Source organism: Scyliorhinus torazame, chromosome 26 (genome assembly GCF_047496885.1).
Source record: "Scyliorhinus torazame isolate Kashiwa2021f chromosome 26, sScyTor2.1, whole genome shotgun sequence".
NCBI classification, from domain to species: Eukaryota; Metazoa; Chordata; class Chondrichthyes; order Carcharhiniformes; family Scyliorhinidae; genus Scyliorhinus; species Scyliorhinus torazame.
The window spans coordinates 39583899-39608090 of NC_092732.1; the positions used below are offsets into that span (position 1 = coordinate 39583899).

Below are 24192 nucleotides of genomic sequence, written 5' to 3' on the forward strand. Positions count from 1 at the left end.
ACTGACCCTCTGACAGTGCGGCACTCCCTCAGTACTGACCCTCTGACAGTGCGGCACTCCCTAAGTACTGACCCTCTGACAGTGCAGCGCTCCCACAGTACTGACCCTCTGACAGTGCGGCGCTCCCTCAGTACTGACCCTCTGACAGTGCGGCACTCCCTCAGTACTGACCCTCTGACAGTGCGGCACTCCCTCAGTACTGACCCTCGACAGTGCGGCGCTCCTTCAGTACTGACCCTCCGACAGTGCGGCACTCCCTCAGTACTGACCCTCTGACAGTGCGGCACTCCCTCAGTACTGACCCTCTGACAGTGCAGCACTCCCTCAGTACTGACCCTCTGACAGTGCAGCACTCCCTCGGTACTGACCCTCTGACAGTGCGGCACTCCCTCAGTACTGACCCTCTGACAAGTGCAGCACTCCCTCAGTACTGACCCTCTGGCAGTGCAGCGCTCCCTCAGTACTGACCCTCTGACAGTGCGGAGCTCCCTCAGTACTGACCCTCCCACAGTGCGGCACTCCCTCAGTACTGACCCTCTGACAGTGCGGCACTCCCTCAGTACTGACCCTCTGACAGTGCGGCACTCCCTAAGTACAGACCCTCTGACAGTGCGGCACTCCCTCAGCACTGACCCTCTGACAGTGCGGCACTCCCTCGGTACTGACGCTCTGACAGTGCGGCAATCCCTCAGTACTGACCCTCTGACAGTGCAGCGCTCCCTCAGTACTGACCCTCTGACAGTGCAGCACTCCCTCAGTACAGACCCTCTGACAGTGCAGCACTCCCTCAGTACTGACCCTCTGACAGTGCAGCACTCCCTCAGTACTGACCCTCTGACAGTGCAGCACTCCCTCAGTACTGACCCTCTGACAGTGCAGCACTCCCTCAGTACTGACCCTCGGACAGTGCGGCACTCCCTCAGTACTGACCCTCTGACAGTGCGGCACTCCCTCAGTACTGACCTTCTGACAGTGCGGCACTCCCTCAGTACTGACCCTCTGACAGTGCGGAGCTCCCTCAGTACTGACCCTCTGACAGTGCGGAGCTCCCTCAGTACTGACCCTCTGACAGTGCGGAGCTCCCTCAGTACTGACCCTCTGACAGTGCGGCGCTCCCTCAGTACTGACCCTCCGACAGTGTGGCGCTCCCTCAGTACTGACCCTCTGACAGTGTGGCGCTCCCTCAGTACTGACTCTCCCACAGTGCGGCTCTCTCTCAGTACTGACCCTCCCACAGTGCAGCGCTCCCTCAGTACTGACCCTCTGACAGTGCGGTGCTCTCTCAGTACTGACCCTCCAACAGTGCAGCGCTCCCTCAGTACTGACCCTCTGACAGTGCAGCACTCCCTCAGTACTGACCCTCTGACAATGCGGCACTCCCTCAGTACTGACCCTCTGACAGTGCAGCACTCCCTCAGCACTGACCCTCTGAAAGTGCGGCGCTCCCTCAGTACTGACCCTCCGACAGTGCAGCACTCCCTCAGTACTGACCCTCTGACAGTGCGGCGCTCGCTCAGTACTGACCCTCTGACAGTGCGGCTCTCCCTCAGTACTGACCCTCTGAAAGTGCGGCGCTCCCTCAGTACTGACCCTCTGACAGTGCGGCGCTCCCTCAGTACTGACCCTCTGACAGTGCGGCGCTCCCTCAGTACTGACACTAGGAGTGGCCCAGTGGCTTAGCGCTCGAGTCTCTGGATTCTGGCGCAGTGGTTGGGGAGAGAGTGAGGGGGAGCGACTGCTTGGCCGCCCGTGTTGCTCGGATACGAGGCGTCCGATTTGAATTGTTCCCGCGCGCCGATTCCCCGATGCTTCTGCTGCGTCCGATTTGGAGTGATGGATGATCTTTGTGTTTATCTCTCTCTCTCTCTCTCTCTCACCGCCGCCAGTTGACACAGACAAGGCGGTGACACTGGGCGTTTACTTGACCAAGAGAGAACAGAAGAAATTGCGACGGCAGACCCGGAGAGAGGGGCTGAAGGAAATGCAGGAGAAGATCCGCTTGGGCCTCATGCCTCCCCCCGAGCCGAAAGGTAAGGAGGCCCCCAGCCCTCGCGCAGCCCGATCACCACACTCCCACCGCCCTGGTCCTCGGTCGGAGAGCGGGTCTCCCCCCCCCTCCTCTCCTCCCAGGGTTCCCATCACGAGGAGGATATTCAGATTTCCAAACTCTGTTCGAAGCAGCGATTCGCCAGCGGCAGCACCTTCCAAACCCGCCACCTCCGCCATCCAGAAGGGCGAGGGAGGGGGGGGGGCGGGCAGCAGACTCACGGGGGACCCCCCCCGCAAGTTACCCCATCCGGGCCGCTCGCCAGCCCTACTCGGGAATATATCGGCCGCTCCTTCACCGTGGCCGGGGTCAGAATCCCGGAACTCCCTCCCTCGGGGCAGCACGGTAGCATAGTGGTCAGCACAATTGCTTCACAGCTCCAGGGTCCCGGGTTCGATTCCTGGCTTGGGTCACTGCCTGTGCGGAGTCTGCACGTTCTCCCCGTGTCTGCGTGGGTTTCCTCCGGGCGCTCCGGTTTCCTCCCACAGTCCAAAGATGTGCAGGTTAGGTGGATTGGCCATGATAAATTGCCCCTCGTGTCCAAAATTGCCCTTAGTGCTGGGTGGGGTTACTGGGTTATGGGGATAGGGTGGAGGTGTTGACCTTGGGTAGGGTGCTCTTTCCAAGAGCCGGTGCAGACTCGATGGGCCGAATGGCCTCCTTCTGCACTGTAAATTCTATGCTAATCTAACAGGTGTACCGACACAGCGGGGTCAAGAACGCGTCTCAGCCTCCACCGTCTCGAGGGGCACGCAGGGATGGGCGGTAAAACCCTGGGCCCGGCCAGCGCCCCCCCCCCCCCCCCCCCCCCGCCCCATCCCCTCGCCTAACCCCGCCACCCGTTTCACCTTCCTCTCTCCTGCAGTGCGGATCTCCAACCTGATGCGGGTTCTGGGAACGGAAGCTGTGCAGGACCCGACCAAGGTCGAGGCTCACGTGCGGGCACAGATGGCCAAGCGGCTAAAGTAAGTGGCCGGGAAGGGGCGGGGCGGGGAGGGTAGCAGGGGGGAAGGAGGGGAGTGGGATGGTAGCAGGGGGGAAGGAGGGGAGTGGGCGGCTTTGCTGGAGGATTGGCGGGCGTGACGGGGAATGTAGAAGCGAGGGGGAAGGGGCGGTGTCGGCGGAGAATGGGGTGGGGGCGAGGGGGGGTCTCTACCGCTCCCCGCCTACCGAGCTGCGAGGGGTTCAATGCCTGACTTCCCTCTTACCCCTGAAGACGCCCGCCCCCTTGGGTGCGGGGGGGGTGGGGGGGGGGCGAGCAGTGAGTTATCCGACTGGGACTGTCTCATTCCGGACAGCAGCGAGGAGAGGGACAGTGGTTTGAGCCGAGAGGGCGCGGGGGTGGTGGGGGGAGAGGGGGGGGGTTAATGCACAGACTGGCGCCGCTCTCACCTACTCCACCCCCCCCCCCTCCTCTCTCTCAGAGCTCACCAGGATGCCAACACCGCTCGCAAACTGACGGCCGACCAGCGGAGAGAGAAGAAGATGAAGAAGCTGAAGGAGGACGTGTCGCAAGGCGTTCACATCACGGTTTACCGGTGAGCCCTGTCGGAGGGGGCGGCAAAGCGCGCCGACGTAACGTCGGGGGTCCTTTCGAACGAGTTGGGGGTGGGGGAGGATGCGCGTCGCCGTTGTGCTGGTGGCTGACTGGCGCAGACTGCCATCCCCCCCCCCCCACCCCCCCCGGGGGGGCGGGAGGGCAGCTGGGTTCGGAATGTGGGATTTATCCCCAGTGCGGCACTCCCTCAGTACTGACCCTCCCACAGTGTGGCACTCCCTCAGTACTGACCCTCCCACAGTGTGGCACTCCCTCAGTACTGACCCTCCCACAGTGTGGCACTCCTTCAGTACTGACCCTCCCACAGTGTGGCACTCCCTCAGTACTGACCCTCTGACAGTGCGGAGCTCCCTCAGTACTGACCCTCTGGCAGTGCGGCACTCCCTCAGTACTGACCCTCTGACAGTGCGGAGCTCCCTCAGTACTGACCCTCCCACAGTGCGGCACTCCCTCAGTACTGACCCTCCCACAGTGCGGCGCTCCCTCAGTACTGACCCTCTGACAGTGCGGCACTCCCTCAGTCCTGACCCTCCGACAGTGCAGCTCTCCCTCAGAACTGACCCTCCCACAGTGCAGTGCTCCCTCAGTACTGACCCTCCCACAGTGCGGCACTCCCTCGGTACTGACCCTCTGACAGTGCGGCACTCCCTCAGTACTGACCCTCCCACAGTGCGGCGCTCCCTCAGTACTGACCCTCTGACAGTGCGGCGCTCCCTCAGTACTGACCCTCTGACAGTGCGGCACTCCCTCAGTACTGACCCTCTGACAGTGCGGTGCTCCCTCAGTACTGACCCTCTGACAGTGCGGTGCTCCCTCAGTACTGACCCTCTGACAGTGTTGCGCTCCCTCAGTACTGACCCTCTGACAGTGCAGCTCTCCCTCAGAACTGACCCTCCCACAGTACAGTGCTCCCTCAGTACTGACCCTCCCACAGTGCGGCACTCCCTCAGTACTGACCCTTTGACAGTGCTGCGCTCCCTCAGTACTGACCCTCTGACAGTGCGGCACTCCCTCAGTACTGACCCTCTGACAGTGTGGCACTCCCTCAGTACTGACCCTCCCACAGTGCGGCACTCCCTCAGTACTGACCCTCCCACAGTGCGGCGCTCCCTCAGTACTGACCCTCTGACAGTGCGGCACTCCCTCAGTACTGACCCACCCACAGTGCGGCACTCCCTCATACTGACCCTCTGACAGTGCGGCACTCCCTCAGTACTGACCCTCTGACAGTGCGGTGCTCCCTCAGTACTGACCCTCTGACAGTGCGGCGCTCCCTCAGTACTGACCCTCTGACAGTGCGGCGCTCCCTCAGTACTGATCCTCCGACAGTGCGGCACTCCCTCAGTACTGACCCTCTGACAGTGCGGCGCTCCCTCAGTACTGACCCTCCCACAGTGCGGCACTCCCTCAGTACTGACCCTCTGACAGTGCGGCACTCCCTCAGTACTGATCCTCTGACAGTGCGGCGCTCCCTCAGTACTGACCCTCCCACAGTGCGGCGCTCCCTCAGTACTGACCCTCTGACAGTGCGGCACTCCCTCAGTACTGACCCTCTGACAGTGCGGCGCTCCCTCAGTACTGACCCACAGTGCGGCGCTCCCTCAGTACTGACCCTCTGACAGTGCGGCGTCCCTCAGTACTGACTCTCTGACAGTGCGGCGCTCCCTCAGTACTGACCCTCTGACAGTGCAGCACTCTCTCAGTACTGACCCTCCGACAGGGCGGCACTCCCTCAGTACTGACCCTCTGACAGTGCGGTGCTCCCTCAGTACTGACCCTCTGACAGTGCGGCACTCCCTCAGTACTGACCCTCTGACAGTGCGGCACTCCCTCAGTACTGACTCTCTGACAGTGCGGCGCGCCCTCAGTACTGACCCTCCCACAGTGCGGCGCTCCCTCAGTACTGACTCTCTGGCAGTGCGGCATTCCCTCAGTACTGACTCTCTGACAGTGCGGCACTCCCTCAGTACTGACCCTCCCACAGTGCGGCACTCCCTCAGCACTGACCCTCTGACAGTGCGGCACTCCCTCAGTACTGACCCTCTGACAGTGCGGCACTCCCTCAGTACTGACAGTGCGGAGCTCCCTCAGTACTGACCCTCTGACAGTGCGGCACTCCCTCAGCACTGACCCTCTGACAGTGCAGCACTCCCTCAGTAGTGACACACCCACAGTGCAGCACTCCCTCAGAACTGACCCTCTGACAGTGCGGCGCTCCCTTCATACTGACCCTCTGACAGCGCAGCACTCCCTCGGTACTGACCCTCCCACAGTGCGGCGCTCCCTCAGTACTGACCCTCTGACAGTGCGGCACTCCCTCAGTACTGACCCTCTGACAGTGCGGCACTCCCTCAGTACTGACCCTCTGACAGTGCGGCGCTCCCTCAGTACTGACCCTCCCACAGTGCGGTGCTCCCTCAGTACTGACCCTCCCACAGTGCGGTGCTCCCTCAGTACTGACCCTCCCACAGTGCGGCACTCCCTCAGTACTGACCCTCTGACAGTGCGGCACTCCCTCAGTACTGACCCTCTGACAGTGCGGTGCTCCCTCAGTGCTGACCCTCTGACAGTGCGGCGCTCCCTCAGTACTCACCCTCTGACAGTGCGGCGCTCCCTCAGTACTGACCCTCCTACACTGCAGCGCTCCCTCAGTACTGACCCTCTGACAGTGCAGCACTCCCTCAGTACTAACCCTCTGACAGTGCGGCACTCCCTCAGTACTGACCCTCTGACAGTGCAGCACTCTCAGTACTGACCCTCCGACAGTGCGGCACTCCCTCAGTACTGACCCTCTGACAGTGCGGCACTCCCTCAGTACTGACCCTCTGACAGTGCGGCGCTCCCTCAGTACTGACTCTCTGACGTTGCGGCACTCCCTCAGTACTGACCCTCTGCCAGTGCGGCAATCCCTCAGTACTGACACTCCCACAGTGCGGCACTCCCTCAGTACTGACCCTCTGACAGTGCGGCGCTCTCTCAGTACTGACCCTCTGACAGTGCGGCGCTCCCTCAGTACTGACCCTTTGACAGTGCGGCACTCCCTCAGTACTGACCCTCTGACAGTGCAGCGCACCCTCAGTACTGACCCTCTGACAGTGCGGCGCTCCCTCAGTACTGACCCTCTGACAGTGCGGCACTCCCTCAGTACTGACCCTCCCACAGTGCGGCACTCCCTCAGTACTGACCCTCCCACAGTGCGGCGCTCCCTCAGTACTGACCCTCTGACAGTGCGGCGCTCCCTCAGTACTGACCCTCTGACAGTGCGGCACTCCCTCAGTACTGACCCTCCCACAGTGCGGCGCTCCCTCAGTACTGACCCTCTGACAGTGCGGCACTCCCTCAGTACTGACCCTCTGACAGTGGGGCTGCTCCCTCAGTACTGACCCTCTGACAGTGCGGCGCTCCCTCAGTACTGACCCTCTGACAGTGCGGCACTCCCTCAGTACTGACCCTCTGACAGTGCGGCGCTCCCTCAGTACTGACCCTCCCACAGTGCGGCGCTCCCTCAGTACTGACCCTCTGACAGTGCGGCACTCACTCAGTACTGACCCACCCACAGTGCGGCACTCCCTCAGTACTGACCCTCTGACAGTGCGGCACTCCCTCAGTACTGACCCTCTGACAGTGCGGTGCTCCCTCAGTACTGACCCTCTGACAGTGCGGCGCTCCCTCAGTACTGACCCTCTGACAGTGCGGCGCTCCCTCAGTCCTGACCCTCTGACAGTGCAGCACTCCCTCAGTACTGATCCTCTGACAGTGCGGCACTCCCTCAGTACTGACTCTCTGACAGTGCGGCGCTCCCTCAGTACTGACCCTCTGACAGTGCGGCACTCCCTCAGTACTGACCCTCTGACAGTGCGGCACTCCCTCAGTACTGACCCTCCGACAGTGCAGCACTCCCTCAGTACTGACCCTCCGACAGTGCGGCACTCCCTCAGTACTGACCCTCTGACAGTGCGGCACTCCCACAGTGTGGCGCTCCCTCAGTACTGACCCTCTGACAGTGCGGCGCATCCTCAGTACTGACCCTCTGACAGTGCGGCACTCCCTCAGTACTGATCCTCTGAAAGTGCGGCGCTCCCTGAGTACTGACCCTCCCACAGTGCGGCGCTCCCTCAGTACTGACCCTCTGACAGTGCGGCACTCCCGCAGTACTGACCCTCTGACAGTGCGGCGCGCCCTCAGTACTGACCCTCCCACAGTGCGGCGCTCCCTCAGTACTGACTCTCTGGCAGTGCGGCACTCCCTCAGTACTGACTCTCTGACAGTGCGGCACTCCCACAGTACTGACCCTCCCACAGTGCGGCACTCCCTCAGCACTGACCCTCTGACAGTGCGGCACTCCCTCAGTACTGACCCTCTGACAGTGCGGAGCTCCCTCAGTACTGACCCTCTGACAGTGCGGCACTCCCTCAGCACTGACCCTCTGACAGTGCAGCACTCCCTCAGTACTGACACACCCACAGTGCAGCACTCCCTCAGTACTGACCCTCTGACAGTGCGGCGCTCCCTCAGTACTGACCCTCTGACAGCGCAGCACTCCATCAGTACTGACCCTCCCACAGTGCGGCGCTCCCTCAGTACTGACCCTCTGACAGTGCGGCGCTCCCTCAGTACTGACCCTCTGACAGTGCGGCACTCCCCCAGTACTGACCCTCTGACAGTGCGGCGCTCCCTCAGTACTGACCCTCCCACAGTGCGGCGCTCCCTCAGTGCTGACCCTCCCACAGTGCGGCACTCCCTCAGTACTGACCCTCTGACAGTGCGGCGCTCCCTCAGTCCTGACCCTCCGACAGTGCGGCACTCCCTCAGTACTGAACCTCCTACAGTGCGGCACTCCCTCAGCACTGACCCTCTGACAGTGCAGCACTCCCTCAGGACTGACACACCCACAGTGCAGCACTCCCTCAGTACTGACCCTCTGACAGTGCGGCACTCTCTCAGCACTGACCCTCTGACAGTGCGGCACTCCCTCAGCACTGACCCTCTGACTGTGCGGCGCTCCCTCAGTACTGGCCCTCTGACAGGGCGGCACTCCCTCAGCACTGACCCTCTAACAGTGCGGCACTCCCTCAGTACTGACCCTCTGACAGTGCGGCACTCCCTCAGTACTGACCCTCCGACAGTGCGGCGCTCCCTCAGTACTGACCCTCCGACAGTGCGGCGCTCCCTCAGTACTGACCCTCTGACAGTGCGGCGCTCCCTCAGTACTGTCCCTCTGACAGTGCGGCACTCCCTCCGCACTGACCCTCTGACAGTGCGGCACTCCCTCCGCACTGACCCTCTGACAGTGCGGCACTCCCTCAGTACTGACCCTCTGACAGTGCGGCGCTCCCTCAGTACTGTCCCTCTGACAGTGCTGCACTCCCTCACACTGACCCTCTGACAGTGCGGCACTCCCTCCGCACTAACCCTCTGACAGTGCGGCACTCCCTCAGTACTGACCCTCTGACAGTGTGGCGCTCCCTCAGCACTGACCCTCTGACAGTGCGGCACTCCCTCAGCACTGACCCTCTGACAGTGCGGCACTCCCTCAGCACTGACCCTCCCACAGTGCGGCGCTCCCTCAGTACTGACCCTCCGACAGTGCGGCGCTCTCTCAGTACTGATCCTCTGACAGTGCGGCACTCCCTCAGTACTGACCCTCTGACAGTGCGGCGCTCCCTCAGCACTGACTGTGGTGTATTGTGAGTCACTGATGATCTCTTATTTACAGAATCCGAAATCTGAGCAACTCAGCGAAGAAATTCAAAGTGGAGACAAACGCGGGCCAGCTGTACCTAACGGGGACGGTGGTCCTGCACAAAGACGTTAACGTGGTGGTGGTGGAGGGAGGTGAGGAGAGGACATCTGGGCAAATGTTGTACCTGTCCTGGGAGTGTTTGATGGGGACAGTGTAGAGGGAGCTTTACTCTGTATCTAACCCCGTGCTGTACCTGTCCTGGGAGTGTTTGATGGAGACAGTGTAGAGGGAGCTTTACTCTGTATCTAACCCCGTGCTGTACCTGTCCTGGGAGTGTTTGATGGGGACGGTGTAGAGGGAGCTTTACTCTGTATCTAACCCCGTGCTGTACATGTCCTGGGAGTGTTTGATGGGGATAGTGCAGAGGGAGCTTTACTCTGTATCTAACCCCGTGCTGTCCCTGTCCTGGGAGTGTTTGACTGGGACAGTGTAGAGGGAGCTTTACTCTGTATCTAACTTCGTGCTGTACCAGTCCTGGGAGTGTTTGATGGGGACAGTGTAGAGGGAGCTTTACTCTGTATCTAACCCCGTGCTGCACCTGTCCTGGGAGTGTTTGATGTGGGCAGTGTAGAGGGAGCTTTACTCTGTATCTAACACTGTGCTGTCCCTGACCTGGGAGTGTTTGATGGGGACAGTGTAGAGGGAGCTTTACTCTGTATCTAACCCTGTGCTGTACCTGTCCTGGGAGTGTTTGATGGGGACAGTGCAGAGGGAGCTTTACTTTGTATCTAACCCCGTGCTGTCCCTGTCCTGGGAGTGTTTGATGGGGACAGTGTAGAGGGAGCTTTACTCTGTATCTAACCCCGTGCTGTACCTGTCCTGGGAGTGTTTGATGGGGACAGTGTAGAATGAGCTTTACTCTGTATCTAACTCCGTGCTGTCCCTGTCCTGGGAGTGTTTGATGGGGACAGTGTAGAGGGAGCTTTACTCTGTATCCAACCCCGTGCTGTCCCTGTCCTGGGAGTGTTTGATGGGGACAGTGTAGAGGGAGCTTTTCTCTGTATCTAACCCCGTGCTGTACCTGTCCTGGGAGTGTTTGATGGGGACAGTGTAGAGGGAGCTTTACTCTGTATCTAACCCCGTGCTGTACCTGTCCTGGGAGTGTTTGATGGGGACAGTGTAGAGGGAGCTTTACTCTGTATCTAACCCCGTGCTGTACCTGTCCTGGGAGTGTTTGATGGCGACAGTGTAGAGGGAGCTTTACTCAGTATCTAACCCCGTGCTGTATCTGTCCTGGGAGTGTTTGATGGGGACAGTGTAGAGGGAGCTTTACTCCGTATCTAACCCCGTGCTGTACCTGTCCTGGGAGTGTTTGATGGGGACAGTGTAGAGGGACCTTTACTCTGTATCTAACCCTGAGCTGTACCTGTCCTGGGAGTGTTTGATGGGGACAGTGCAGAGGGAGCTTTACTCTGTATCTAACCCCGTGCTGTACCTGTCCTGGGAGTGTTTGATGGGGACAGTGTAGTGGGAGCTTTACTCTGTATCGAACCCTGTGCTGTACCTGTCCTGGGAGTGTTTGATGGGGGCAGTGTCGAGGGAGCTTTACTCTGTATCTAACCCCGTGCTGTACCAGTCCTGGGAGTGTTTGATGGGGACAGTGGAGAGGGAGCTTTACTCTGCATCTAACCCCGTGCTGTACCTGTCCTGGGAGTGTTTGATGGGGACAGTGTAGAGGGAGCTTTACTCTGTATCTAATCCCGTGCTGTACCTGTCCTGGGAGTGTTTGATGGGGACAGTGTAGAGGGAGCTTTACTCCGTATCTAACTCCGTGCTGTACCTGTCCTGGGAGTGTTTGATGGGGACAGTGTAGAGGGAGCTTTACTCTGTATCTAACCCCGTGCTGTACCTGCCCTGGGAGTGTTTGATGGGGACAGTGTAGAGGGAGCTTTACTCTGTATCTAACTCCGTGCTGTACCTGTCCTGGGAGTGTTTGTAGGGGACAGTGTAGAGGGAGCTTTACTCTGTATCTAACCCTGAGCTGTACCTGTCCTGGGAGTGTTTGATGGGGACAGTGCAGAGGGAGCTTTACTCTGTATCTAACCCCGTGCTGTACCTGTCCTGGGAGTGTTTGATGGGGACAGTGTAGTGGGAGCTTTACTCTGTATCGAACCCTGTGCTGTACCTGTCCTGGGAGTGTTTGATGGGGGCAGTGTCGAGGGAGCTTTACTCTGTATCTAACCCCGTGCTGTACCTGTCCTGGGAGTGTTTGATGGGGACAGTGGAGAGGGAGCTTTACTCTGTATCTAACCCCGTGCTGTACCTGTCCTGGGAGTGTTTGATGGGGACAGTGTAGAGGGAGCTTTACTCTGTATCTAACCCCGTGCTGCACCTTTCCTGGGAGTGTTTGATGTGGACAGTGTAGAGGGAGCTTTACTCTGTATCTAACCCCGTGCTGTACCTGTCCTGGGAGTGTTTGATGGGGACAGTGTAGAGGGAGCTTTACTCTGTATCCAACCCCGTGCTGTACTTGTCCTGGGAGTGTTTGATGGGGACAGTGTAGAGGGAGCTTTACTCTGTATCTAACCCCGTGCTGTACCTGTCCTGGGAGTGTTTGATGGGGACAGTGTAGAGGGAGTTTTACTCTGTATCTAACCCCGTGCTGTAATTGTCCTGGGAGTGTTTGATGGGGACAGTGTAGAGGGAGCTTTACTCTGTATCTAACCCCGTGCTGTACCTGTCCTGGGAGTGTTTGATGGGGACAGTGTAGAGGGAGCTTTACTCTGTATCTAACCCCGTGCTGTACCTGTCCTGGGAGTGTTTGATGGGGACAGTGTAGAGGGAGCTTTACTCTGTATCTAACCCCGTGCTGTACCTGTCCTGGGAGTGTTTGATGGGGACAGTGTAGAGTGAGCTTTACTCTGTATCTAACCCCGTGCTGTACCTGTCCTGGGAGTGTTTGATGGGGACAGTGTAGAGGGAGCTTTACTCTGTATCTAACCCCGTGCTGTACCTGTCCTGGGAGTGTTTAATGGGGACAGTGTAGAGGGAGCTTTACTCTGTATCTAACCCCGTGCTGTACCTGTCCTGGGAGTGTTTGATGGGGACTGTGTAGAGGGAGCTTTACTCTGTATCTAACCCCGTGCTGTACCTGTCCTGGGAGTGTTTGATGGGGACAGTGTAGAGGGAGCTTTACTCTGTATCTAACCCCGTGCTGTACCTGTCCTGGGAGTGTTTGATGGGGACAGTGGAGAGGGAGCTTTACTCTGTATCTAACCCCGTGCTGTACCTGTCCTGGGAGTGTTTGATGGGGAAAGTGTAGAATGAGCTTTACTCTGTATCTAACTCCGTGCTGTCCCTGTCCTGGGAGTGTTTGATGGGGACAGTGTAGAGGGAGCTTTACTCTGTATCTAACCCCGTGCTGTACCTGTCCTGGGAGTGTTTGATGGGGACAGTGGAGACGGAGCTTTACTCTGTACCTAACGCCATGCTGTACCTGTCCTGAGAGTGTTTGATGGGGACAGTGTAGAGGGAGCTTTACTCTGTATCTAACCCTGTGCTGTACCTGTCCTGGGAGTGTTTGATGGGGACAGAGTAGAGGGAGCTTTACTCTGTATCTAACCCTGTGCTGTACCTGTCCTGGGAGTGTTTGATGGGGACAGTGTAGAGGGAGCTTTACTCTGTATCTAACTCCGTGCTGTACCTGTCCTGGGAGTGTTTGATGGGGACAGTGTAGAGGGAGCTTTACTCTGTATCTAACCCCGTGCTGTACCTGTCCTGGGAGTGTTTGATGGGGACAGTGTAGAGGGAGCTTTACTCTGTATCTAACCCCGTGCTGTACCTGTCCTGGGGGTGTTTGATGGGGACAGTGTAGAGGGAGCTTTACTCTGTATCTAACCCTGTGCTGTACCTGTCCTGGGAGTGTTTGATGGGGACAGTGTAGAGGGAGCTTTACTCTGTATCTAACTCCGTGCTGTACCTGTCCTGGGAGTGTTTGATGGGGACAGTGTAGAGGGAGCTTTACTCTGTATCTAACCCCGTGCTGTACCTGTCCTGGGAGTGTTTGATGGGGACAGTGTAGAGGGAGCTTTACTCTGTATCTAACCTCGTGCTGTACCTGCCCTTGGAGTGTTTGATGGGGACAGTGTAGAGGGAGCTTTACTCTGTATCTAACCCTGTGCTGTACCTGTCCTGGGAGTGTTTGATGGGGACAGTGTAGAGGGAGCTTTACTCTGTATCTAACCCCGTGCTGTACCTGTCCTGGGAGTGTTTGATGGGGGACAGTGTAGAGGGAGCTTTACTCTGTACCTAACCCCGTGCTGTACCTGTCCTGGGAGTGTTTGATGGGGACAGTGTAGAGGGAGCTTTACTCTGTATCTAACCCCGTGCTGTACCTGTCCTGGGAATGTTTGATGGGGCAGAGTAGAGGGAGCTTTACTCTGTATCTAACCCCGTGCTGTACCTATCCTGGGAGTGTTTGATGGGGACAGTGTAGAGGGAGCTTTACTCTGTATCTAACCCCGTGCTGTCCCTGTCCTGGGAGTGTTTGATGGGGACAGTGGAAGTGAAGCAATTGGTGCTTTTTCATGATGCACGGCCACGTTAGCTGGTGTAAATTGCCGTGAATCAAAGTGTTAAAGTTGTTTGTCTTTCCCGTTCAGGCCCAAAGGCGCAGAAGAAGTTCAAGCGCCTGATGCTGCATCGTGTCAAGTGGGCCGAGCAGACGGCCACCTCGCGAGACGACGGTGAGTCCGGGTATTGCGATGGCTGGTTAGTTAAGGTCACGCCATGCCCCTCTGCATCCGGGCCTCGTCCCAGCGGTACCAGATCGTCGTGCTGGGGTAGGGTGTGCGTTGTTGCCAGTCGCGGTGTCCCGATCACCGTTAAAACAGGCGCCAGGGTCGTTAGAAGCCAGCGACAGGCCTGAAACGTGCCCCCCCCCCCCCCCCCACCGTCGGCGCAGGCACGGAAGGGCTGAATGGCCTCGTTCTGTGCAGAGCTCATCCTGTGTGACAGCGACGCCCGGATTCAGGCTGGGGCTAGCAGCTGATCCACACCCGATCGCAGCAGTCAGGCAGGCCCGCGGGTCACTGGCTTCTGCACTGGGCGCCGCCCGCCCGTGGCGCTGGCCTCTGTGTCCCGGGCCCGCAGCCTCACGCCTTTGCTTTCTCGTTTGTGCCCTCACAGATGACGACGGATCGGACGACGAGGTTGTCAAGAAGATGAACAAGTGTGTGCTGGTGTGGGAGGTAAGGGGAGGTTTTATCGCTTACCGCGCCCGCCCTCCCCCACCGCGCCTGCCGCCTGGCCCAGGGCAACGCTCCTTTTAACAGGGGTATCTGGCTGGCCCGGTTGGCAGCGGTATTCAAACGGGGGTGCCGGAGGTTTACAGCTGCATCTATCCTCCCCCTGACCCCCGACGTTGCGCGATCAGCCATCAGCACAGTCTGAGGAGCACCCGCGTCTCTCCCTTTGTTCCGACCCCGGACCAGACCCCCCCCCCCACAGTTGCTGGGTTAGGGGGGAGAGAGACCGCAATATTTAATCTAACTTGGAAGAGGGTGAGGAGAGGCTACCTCCCTCGGTGAGTGATTTCGCGCAGAAGTGGGGACATGGCGGGCGGGATTCTGTGATCCCGAGGCTACGCGTTGCCGCTGTCGGTTCTCGACGGCGTCAACGCGGCCTCAGGATCAGCAATCCTGGCCCCTACAGGGGGCCAGCACGGCGCTGGAGCCGTGTCAACTGGGAGCCGCGGGATCCGAGCAGCGGCTTCCTTCAACGCGCCGGCCCCGACGCAACATGGCGCAGGGCTACAGGGGCCGGCGCGGAAGATAGGAGGCCCCCAGCCAGAGAGGCAGGCCCGCCGATCGGTGGGCCCCGATCGCGGGCCAGGCCACATCAGAGGCTCCCCCCCCCACCCCCCCCCCCCCCCCAACCCCACACAGGCCGCCCCCCTGACCCTTCCACACCGAGTTCCCGCCGGCTGAGGTGTGGACGGCGCCGGCGGGACCTGGGGCGGCGATTCGCGCCGGTCGCGGGTATTCTCCGGCCCGGCCCCGGGCTGAGAGAATCCCGCCCGGTATGTCAAAACCGTCTTAACTTTAACATCGCGAGGGCAGCCCGGTGGCGCAGTGGGTTAGCACTGCTGCATCACGCCGACGAGGATCCAGGTTCGATCCCGGCCCCGGGTCACTGTCCGTGCGGAGTTTGCACATTCTCCCCGTGTCTGCGTGGGTTTCGCCCCCACAACCCAAAAGATGTGCAGGGCAGGTGGATTGGCCACGCCAAATTGCCTCTTAATTGGAAAAATGAATTGGGTACTGTAAATTTATTTTAAAAAAACGCTGTGATGAAGAGAGATCCTTCAGGAAACAGCTTGCAGATTCTTGCCCGTGTCAAACTACTGTTTAACGTCCCAGCATTTTGCAGCAAAGTTGCTGGTCTGTCCACATCCCCAATCTAAAACTGAACTAAAACTCATCAGCTGACTGCTTCCGCCTCTGGCTCCTCCCAGCGACTGCATCATCTCACGAAGGCCAAACACCGTGGTCTCCAATTATCTACTCCCCGGGGGACCTCCTTTATATAAACAAAATTCCATTCGCCCAACTTCAGGTAAACCGTATCCATGTTTGGAATTAATGATGATCTCATTTTTACGAGGTTTTAATTGCACCTCTAGCCAAAAATCCTGGTTGACTTTCAAACAAGGATCTTTTAAACCCATGCCTGCAGCAGTCTCACCCCCCCCCCCCGCAAACCCTGGCTTTTAACCATTAATGCACCAGAGCCATATATTACAATACATGTGAAAATCGTACATTCATCACACCCTCCCAGAAACCGTGGACAGGGGGCCGGCGGGAGTAACTGCAACCCTCTGAGACCTCTATGCTCCTCCAAGTCAAATCTTTGGCGTCCCCCCCAACGATTCTCATCGCTCCACCGTGGGGGGGCATTGGGGCACAGTGGTTAGCACTGCTGCCTCACCGCCAAGGACCCTAGTTAAATTCGGCCTCGGGTCACCGTCTGTGCGGAGTCTGCATGTTCTCCTACGCGTGTCTGCGTGGGTTTCCTCCGGGTGCTCCAGTTTCCTCCCGCAGTCCAAAGATGTGCAAGTTATGGTGGATTGGCCATGCTAAGTTGCCCCTTAGTGTCCAAAAAAGATGTGTAGGTTAAGGGGTAATGGGATTGGGTGGGGAAGTGAGCTTGGATAGGCCGCTCTTTCGGAGGGTCAGTGCAGACTCGATGGGCTGAATGGCACTGTCGTGATTCCAGGTGATGGCCAGGCCAGTTCTGGAACTTCTTCCCTCAACCTGTCCACCTCTCTCACTCTCGCTCTCACCCTCACACTCTCACCCTCTCTCACTCTCATCCTTTCTCTCCTTCTCACTCTCACCCTCTCTCACACTCTCACTCTCACCCTCTCTCACACTCTCGCCCTCACCCACTCTCTCACACTCTCGCTCTCCCCCTCTCCTTCTCGCTCTCACTCTCACTCTCACCCTCTCTCACACTCACTCTCACCCTCACCCTCTCTCTCTCTCTCTCCCCCTCTCTCTCCTTCTCGCTCTCACTCTCACCCTCTCACTCTCACCCTCTCTCACACTCGCTCTCACCCTCACCCACTCTCTCACACTCTCGCTCTCACACTCTCGCTCTCACACTCTCGCTCTCACCCTCTCACTCTCACCCTCTCTCACACTCTTGCTCTCACCCTCACCCACTCTCTCACACTCTCGCTCTCCCCCTCTCTCTCCTTGTCGCTCTCACTCTCACCCTCTCACTCTCACCCTCTCTCACACTCTCGCTCTCACCCTCTCTCACCCTCTCACTCTCACCCTCTCTCACTCTCACCCTCTCTCACACTCTCACTCTCACCCTCACCCTCTCTCTCACACTCGCTCTCACTCTCGCTCTCATCCTTTCTCTCCTTCTCACACTCACCCTCTCTCACACTCTCACCCTCACCCACTCTCTCGCTCTCCCCCTCTCTCTCCTTCTCGCTCTCACTCTCACTCTCACCCTCTCTCACACTCACCCTCACTCACTCTCACTCTCACCCTCTCTCACACTCTCGCTCTCCCCCTCTCTCTCCTTCTCGCTCTCACCCTCTCACTCACACCCACACTCTCGCTCTCACCCTCACCCACTCTCTCACACTCTCGCTCTCACCCTCTCTCACACTCTCGCTCTCACCCTCTCTCACCCTCTCACTCTCACTCTCACCCTCACTCTCACTCTCACCCTCTCACACTCTCGCTCTCTCGCTCTCACCCTCACCCACTCTCTCACAGTCTCGCTCTCCCCCTTTCTCTCCTCGCTCTCACTCTCACCCTCACTCTCACTCTCACCCTCCCTCACACTCTCGCTCTCACACTCACCCTCTCACACTCGCTCTCACTCATCCCTCTCTCTCCCCCTCTCTCACTCTCTCGCTCTGGGATGTGAACAGCGTGTTAGATATGCAGGGCGACCGAGAGAACAAGCCTTTGCCACAGTTCTCTCCTTCTCGCTCTCACCCTCACCCTCACACTCTCACTCTCACCCTCTCTCACTCTCTCACTCTCTCTCTCCCCCTCTCTCACTCTCTCGCTATGCTCTAGGATGTGAACAGCGTGTTAGATATGCAGGGCGACCGAGAGAACAAGCCTTTGCCGCAGTTCTCTCCTTCTCGCTCTCACCCTCACCCTCTCTCACACTCTCACTCTCACCCTCTCACACTCGCTCTCACTCATCCCTCTCTCTCCCCCTCTCTCACTCTCTCGCTCTGGGATGTGAACAGCGTGTTAGATATGCAGGGCGACCGAGAGAACAAGCCTTTGCCACAGTTCTCTCCTTCTCGCTCTCACTCTCACCCTCACCCTCACACTCTCACTCTCACCCTCTCTCACTCTCTCACTCTCTCTCTCCCCCTCTCTCACTCTCTCGCTATGCTCTAGGATGTGAACAGCGTGTTAGATATGCAGGGCGACCGAGAGAACAAGCCTTTGCCGCAGTTCTCTCCTTCTCGCTCTCACTCTCACCCTCTCTCACCCTCACCCTCTCTCACACTCTCACTCTCACCCTCTCTCACACTCTCACTCTCACCCTCTCTCACACTCTCGCTCTCACCCTCTCCTCGCTCTCACTCTCACCCTCTCTCACACTCTCACCCTCTCTCACACTCTCACTCTCTCTCACTCTCACCCTCTCTCTCACCCTCTCTCTCACACTCGTTACTCTCACTCTCACCCTCGCTCTCACCCTCGCTCTCACCCTCGCTCTCACACTCGCTCTCACACTCGCTCTCACACTCGCTCTCACACTCGCTCTCACACTCGCTCTCACACTCGCTCTCACACTCGCTCTCACTCTCACCCTCTCTCTCACCCTCTCTCTCACTCTCACCCTCTCTCTCACTCTCACCCTCTCTCTCACTCTCACCCTCTCTCTCACACTCACTCTCACACTCGCTCTCACTCACACTCGCTCTCACCCTCTCTCTCACACTCACTCTCACACTCACTCTCACTCTCACACTCGCTCTCACTCTCACCCTCTCTCTCACCCTCTCTCTCACACTCGCTCTCACTCTCACCCTCTCTCTTACCCTCTCTCTCACTCTCACTCTCGCTCTCACTCACACTCGCTTTCACCCTCTCTCTCACACTCGCTCTCACTCTCACTCTCACCCTCTCTCTCACACTCACTCTCACACTCGCTCTCACTCTCACTCTCACACTCGCTCTCACTCTCACTCTCACCCTCTCTCTCACACTCACTCTCACACTCGCTCTCACTCGCACTCGCTCTCACCCTCTCACTCTCACCCTCTCTCTCACACTCGCACTCGCTCTCACCCTCACTCTCACCCTCTCTCTCACACTCGCTCTCACTCTCACCTTCTCTCTCACCTTCTCTCTCTCACTCACACTCGCTCTCACTCACACTCGCTCTCACCCTCTCTCTCTCACTCGCTCTCTCACTCACTCTCACTCACTCTCACTCTCACTCTCACCCTCTCTCTCACACTCACTCTCACACTCACTCTCACCCTCGCTCTCACCCTCACTCTCACCCTCTCTCTCACACTCACTCTCACACTCGCTCTCACTCACACTCGCTCTCACCCTCTCACTCTCACCCTCTCTCTCACACTCTCGCTCTCCCCCTCTCTCTCCTTCTCACTCTCACCCTCTCACACTCGCTCTCACTCTCAATTCCACCCTCACACTCTCACTCTCACCCTCTCTCACACTCTCACTCTCACCCTCTCTCTCAAACTCACTCTCACCCTCTCTCACACTCCCGCTCTCCCCCTCTCTCTCCTTCTCACTCTCACCCTCTCTCTCACACTCGCTCTCACTCTCACTCTCACCCTCTCTCACACTCTCACTCTCTCTCTCTCTCACACTCTCACTCTCACCCTCTCTCACACTCTCACTCTCACCCTCACCCTCACCCTCTCTCTCACTCGCTCTCACTCTCACCCCCTCTCTCACTCACTCTCACCCTCTCTCACCCTCTCACTCTCACTCTCTCTCACACTCTCACTCTCTCTCTCTCTCTCTATCTCACACTCTCACTCTCATCACCCTCTCTCTCACCCTCTCTCTCACCCTCTCTCTCACCCTCTCTCTCACCCTCTCTCTCACCCTCTCTCTCACCCTCTCTCTCACCCTCTCTCTCACCCTCTCTCTCACCCTCTCTCTCACCCTCACTCTCACCCTCACCCTCACCCTCACCCTCACTCTCACCCTCACTCTCACCCTCACTCTCACCCTCACTCTCACCCTCACTCTCACCCTCACTCTCACCCTCACTCTCACCCTCACTCTCACTCTCACCCTCTCTCTCACACTCACTCTCACTCTCACTCTCACACTCATCTCACTCACACTCGCTCTCACCCTCTCACTCTCACCCTCTCTCTCACCCTCTCTCTCACACTCACTCTCACACTCATCTCACTCACACTCGCTCTCACCCTCTCACTCTCACCCTCTCACTCTCACCCTCTCTCTCACACTCTCGCTCTCCCCCTCTCTCTCCTTCTCACTCTCACCCTCGCTCTCACTCTCACTTCCACCCTCTCACTCTCACTCTCACCCTCTCTCACACTCTCACTCTCACCCTCTCTCTCACACTCACTCTCACCCTCTCTCACACTCTCACCCTCTCTCTCACACTCACTCTCACCCTCTCTCACACTCTCGCTCTCCCCCTCTCTCTCCTTCTCACTCTCACACTCACTCTCACTCTCACTCTCACCCACTCTCACCCTCTCACTCTCACTCTCACCCTCTCTCACACTCTCACTCTCTCTCTCTCTCTCACACTCTCACTCTCACCCTCTCTCACACTCTCTCTCTCACCCTCACCCTCTCTCTCACACTCGCTCTCACTCTCACTCTCACCCTCTCTCACACTCTCACTCTCTCTCACACTCTCACTCTCACCCTCTCTCACACTCTCACTCTCACCCTCTCTCTCACTCGCTCTCACTCTCACTCTCACCCTCTCTCACCCTCTCACCCTCTCTCACCCTCTCACTCTCTCTCACACTCTCACTCTCTCTCTCTCTCACACTCTCACTCTCTCACCCTCTCTCTCACCCTCTCTCTCACCCTCTCTCTCACCCTCTCTCTCACCCTCTCTCTCACCCTCTCTCTCACCCTCTCTCTCACCCTCTCTCTCACCCTCACTCTCACCCTCACTCTCACCCTCACTCTCACTCTCACCCTCTCTCTCACACTCGCTCTCACTCACACCCTCTCTCACCCTCACCCTCTCTCTCACACTCGCTCTCACTCTCACCCTCTCTCTCACACTCACTCTCACACTCACTCTCACACTCGCTCTCACTCTCGCTCTCACTCTCACTCGCTCTCACCCTCTCTCTCACACTCACTCTCACACTCGCTCTCACCCTCTCTCTCACACTCGCTCTCACTCACCCTCGCTCTCACCCTCTCTCTCACCCTCGCTCTCACCCTCTCTCACACTCGCTCTCACTCTCACCCTCTCTCTCACACTCGCTCTCACTCACACTCGCTCTCACACTCGCTCTCACCCTCTCTCTCACACTCACTCTCTCTCTCACACTCTCACTCTCTCTCTCCCCCTCTCTCACTCTCTCGCTCTCACTCTGGGATGTGAACAGCGTGTTAGATATGCAGGGCGACCGAGTCTCCTCAGAGTGACGAGGGTCGCTCGGGTTTTTCGACCGATTGCCAGGATCTGACAGATTTTAATTTTTCTCCCTCCTTCCCCCTCCACTCCCACCCTCCCCTCTCTCTCCCTCCCCTCTCTCTCCCTCCCCTCTCTCTCCCTCCCCTCTCTCTCTCTCCCTCCCCTCTCTCTCTCTCCGTCCCCTCTCTCTCTGCCTCCCCTCTCTCTCTCCCTCCCCTCTCTCTCCCTCCCCTCTCTCTCTCCCTCCCCTCTCTCTCTCCCTCCCCTCTCTCTCTCCCTCCCCTCTCCCTCCCGCCCCTCTCTCTCCCTCCCCTCTCTCTCTCCCTCCCCTCTCTCTCTCCCTCCCCTCTCCCTCCCGCCCCTCTCTCTCCCTCCCCTCTCTCTCTCCCTCCCCTCTCCTTCCCGCCCCTCTCCTTCCCGCCCCTCTCCCTCCCGCCCCTCTCTCCCTCCCCTCTCTCTCCCTCCCCTCTCTCTCTCCCTCCCCTCTTTCCCTCCCTCCCCTCTCCCTTCCGCCCCTATCTCTCACTCCCCTCTCTCTCTCTCCCTCCCCTCTCTCCCTCCCTCCCCTCTTTCTCCCTCCCTCCCCTCTCCCCCTCCCCTCCCCCTCCCCTCCCGCTCCCCACCCCCTCCCCTCCCCCTCTCCCTCCCCTCCCCCTCCCCTCTCCCTCCCCCTCTGCCTCCCCCTCCCCACCCCCTCTCCCTCCCTCCCTCTCCCCCTCCCCTCTCCCCCTCCCCTCTCCCCCTCCCCTCTCCCCCTCCCCTCTCCCCCTCCCCTCTCCCCCTCCCCTCTCCCCCTCTCCGCCTCTCCCCTCCCCTTCCCCTCTCCCCCTCTCTCCCCTCTCCCCCTCCCCTCTCCCCCTCCCCTCTCCCCCTCCCCTCTCCCTCTCCCCCTCCCCTCTCCCCTCTCCCCCTCCCCTCTCCCCTCTCCCCCTCCCCTCTCCCCCTCCCCTCTCCCCCTCCCCTCTCCCCCTCCCCTCTCCCCCTCCCCTCTCCCCCTCCCCTCTCCCCCTCCCCTCTCCCCCTCCCCTCTCCCCCTCCCCTCTCCCCCTCCCCTCTCCCCCTCCCCTCTCCCCCTCCCCTCTCCCCCTCCCCTCTCTCTCTCCCTCCCCTCTCCCTCCCGCCCCTCTCTCTCCCTCCCCTCTCTCTCCCTCCCCTCTCTCTCCCTCCCCTCTCTCTCCCTCCCCTCTCTCTCCCTCCCCTCTCTCTCCCTCCCCTCTCTCTCTCTCCCTCCCCTCTCTCTCTCTCCCTCCCCTCTCTCTCTCCCTCCCCTCTCTCCCTCCCCTCTCCCTCCCGCCCCTCTCTCTCTCCCTCCCCTCTCCCTCCCGCCCCTCTCTCTCCCTCCCCTCTCTCTCTCCCTCCCCTCTCCATCCCGCCCCTCTCCTTCCCGCCCCTCTCTCCCTCCCCTCTCTCTCCCTCCCCTCTCTCTCTCCCTCCCCTCTTTCCCTCCCTCCCCTCTCCCTTCCGCCCCTATCTCTCACTCCCCTCTCTCTCTCTCCCTCCCCTCTCTCCCTCCCTCCCCTCTTTCTCCCTCCTCTCCCTCCCTCCCCTCTCCCCCTCCCCTCCCCCTCCCCTCCCGCTCCCCACCCCCTCCCCTCCCCCTCTCCCTCCCCTCCCCCTCCCCTCTCCCTCCCCCTCTGCCTCCCCCTCCCCACCCCCTCTCCCTCCCTCTCCCCCTCCCCTCTCCCCCTCCCCTCTCCCCCTCCCCTCTCCCCCTCCCCCCCTCCCCTCTCCCCCTCCCCTCTCCCCCTCTCCGCCTCCCCTCTCCCCTCCCCTTCCCCTCTCCCCCTCTCTCCCCTCTCCCCCTCCCCTCTCCCCCTCCCCTCTCCCCCTCCCCTCTCCCCCTCCCCTCTCCCCCTCCCCTCTCCCCCTCCCCTCTCCCCCTCCCCTCTCCCCCTCCCCTCTCCCCCTCCCCTCTCCCCCTCCCCTCTCCCCCTCTCCCTCTCCCCCTCCCCTCTCCCTCTCCCCCTCCCCTCTCCCCCTTCCCTCCCCTCTCCCCCTTCCCTCCCCTCTCCCCCTCCCCTCTTCCCCCTCCCCTCTCCCCCTCCCCTCTCCCCCTCCTCCCCCTCCCCTCCCACACTAGGGAACGGCGAAGGAGCGGAGCTTTGGCGACATGAAGTTCAAGCAGTGTCCGACCGAGAGCATGGCGCGGGAGCATTTTAAAAAGCACGGCGTGGAACAGTACTGGGACCTGGCGATCAGTGAATCGGTGCTGGAGGTTACAGAGGATTGACGCAGGGGAGGCGGATCTCCGTTCCCTATCTTCAGACTGTCTTTCCGTTTGGATTTCCCCCCTCCCCCACCCCGGGTGCTGGGGGGAGAGGGGGGTGGGGTGGGGTGGCGGGGGAGGGGACGAGGAGGAAGAGGACTGAGCAGGCGGGGAGGAGGAAGTGGGGGGGGAGCTGTCGCCCGGATCCGGGAGAAAGCCGGGGGAGGGGGGGTTTATAGTCACCACTGTCTCGTACGCATTCGTTCTGTGCGCAGCCGCGAGGACACAAGGACTTGGCCGGAGACTTGCGGCCCTTTCCGAAATGGGAGAGAAGGCACCGAGGTGGTATGAAACCTGACAGGAGAAGGTATCGAGCGATGGGAGAGTGACGCCATTCCCGGCCGAGTTTCACGGAAGAGAGGGGCTGACGTGTCCGACCAGCTCTCCCTCTCTCGACGACGGGCTCGAGAGCAGCCCTCCTGATGTTCCGAGCTCGATCGGTCCCGGGGGCTGGGGGCCTTTCC

The 24192-nt window shown here is 59.5% G+C and overlaps 1 protein-coding gene across 1 annotated transcript in view; it reads left to right on the forward strand.

Annotated features, from left to right (window-relative positions):
* The window catches only part of prpf3 (PRP3 pre-mRNA processing factor 3 homolog (yeast)), a 34557-nt gene extending 10760 nt beyond the window's left edge, over window positions 1-23797 (forward strand). Inside the window, 7 exon segments of the mRNA XM_072490641.1 lie at window positions 1887-2030; window positions 2913-3012; window positions 3472-3585; window positions 9322-9440; window positions 13950-14033; window positions 14476-14537; window positions 23543-23797. Coding sequence (XP_072346742.1) covers window positions 1887-2030; window positions 2913-3012; window positions 3472-3585; window positions 9322-9440; window positions 13950-14033; window positions 14476-14537; window positions 23543-23692 — 773 coding nt within the window. The 3' untranslated portion in view covers window positions 23693-23797.
* The last annotated feature ends 395 nt before the right edge of the window (window positions 23798-24192 follow it).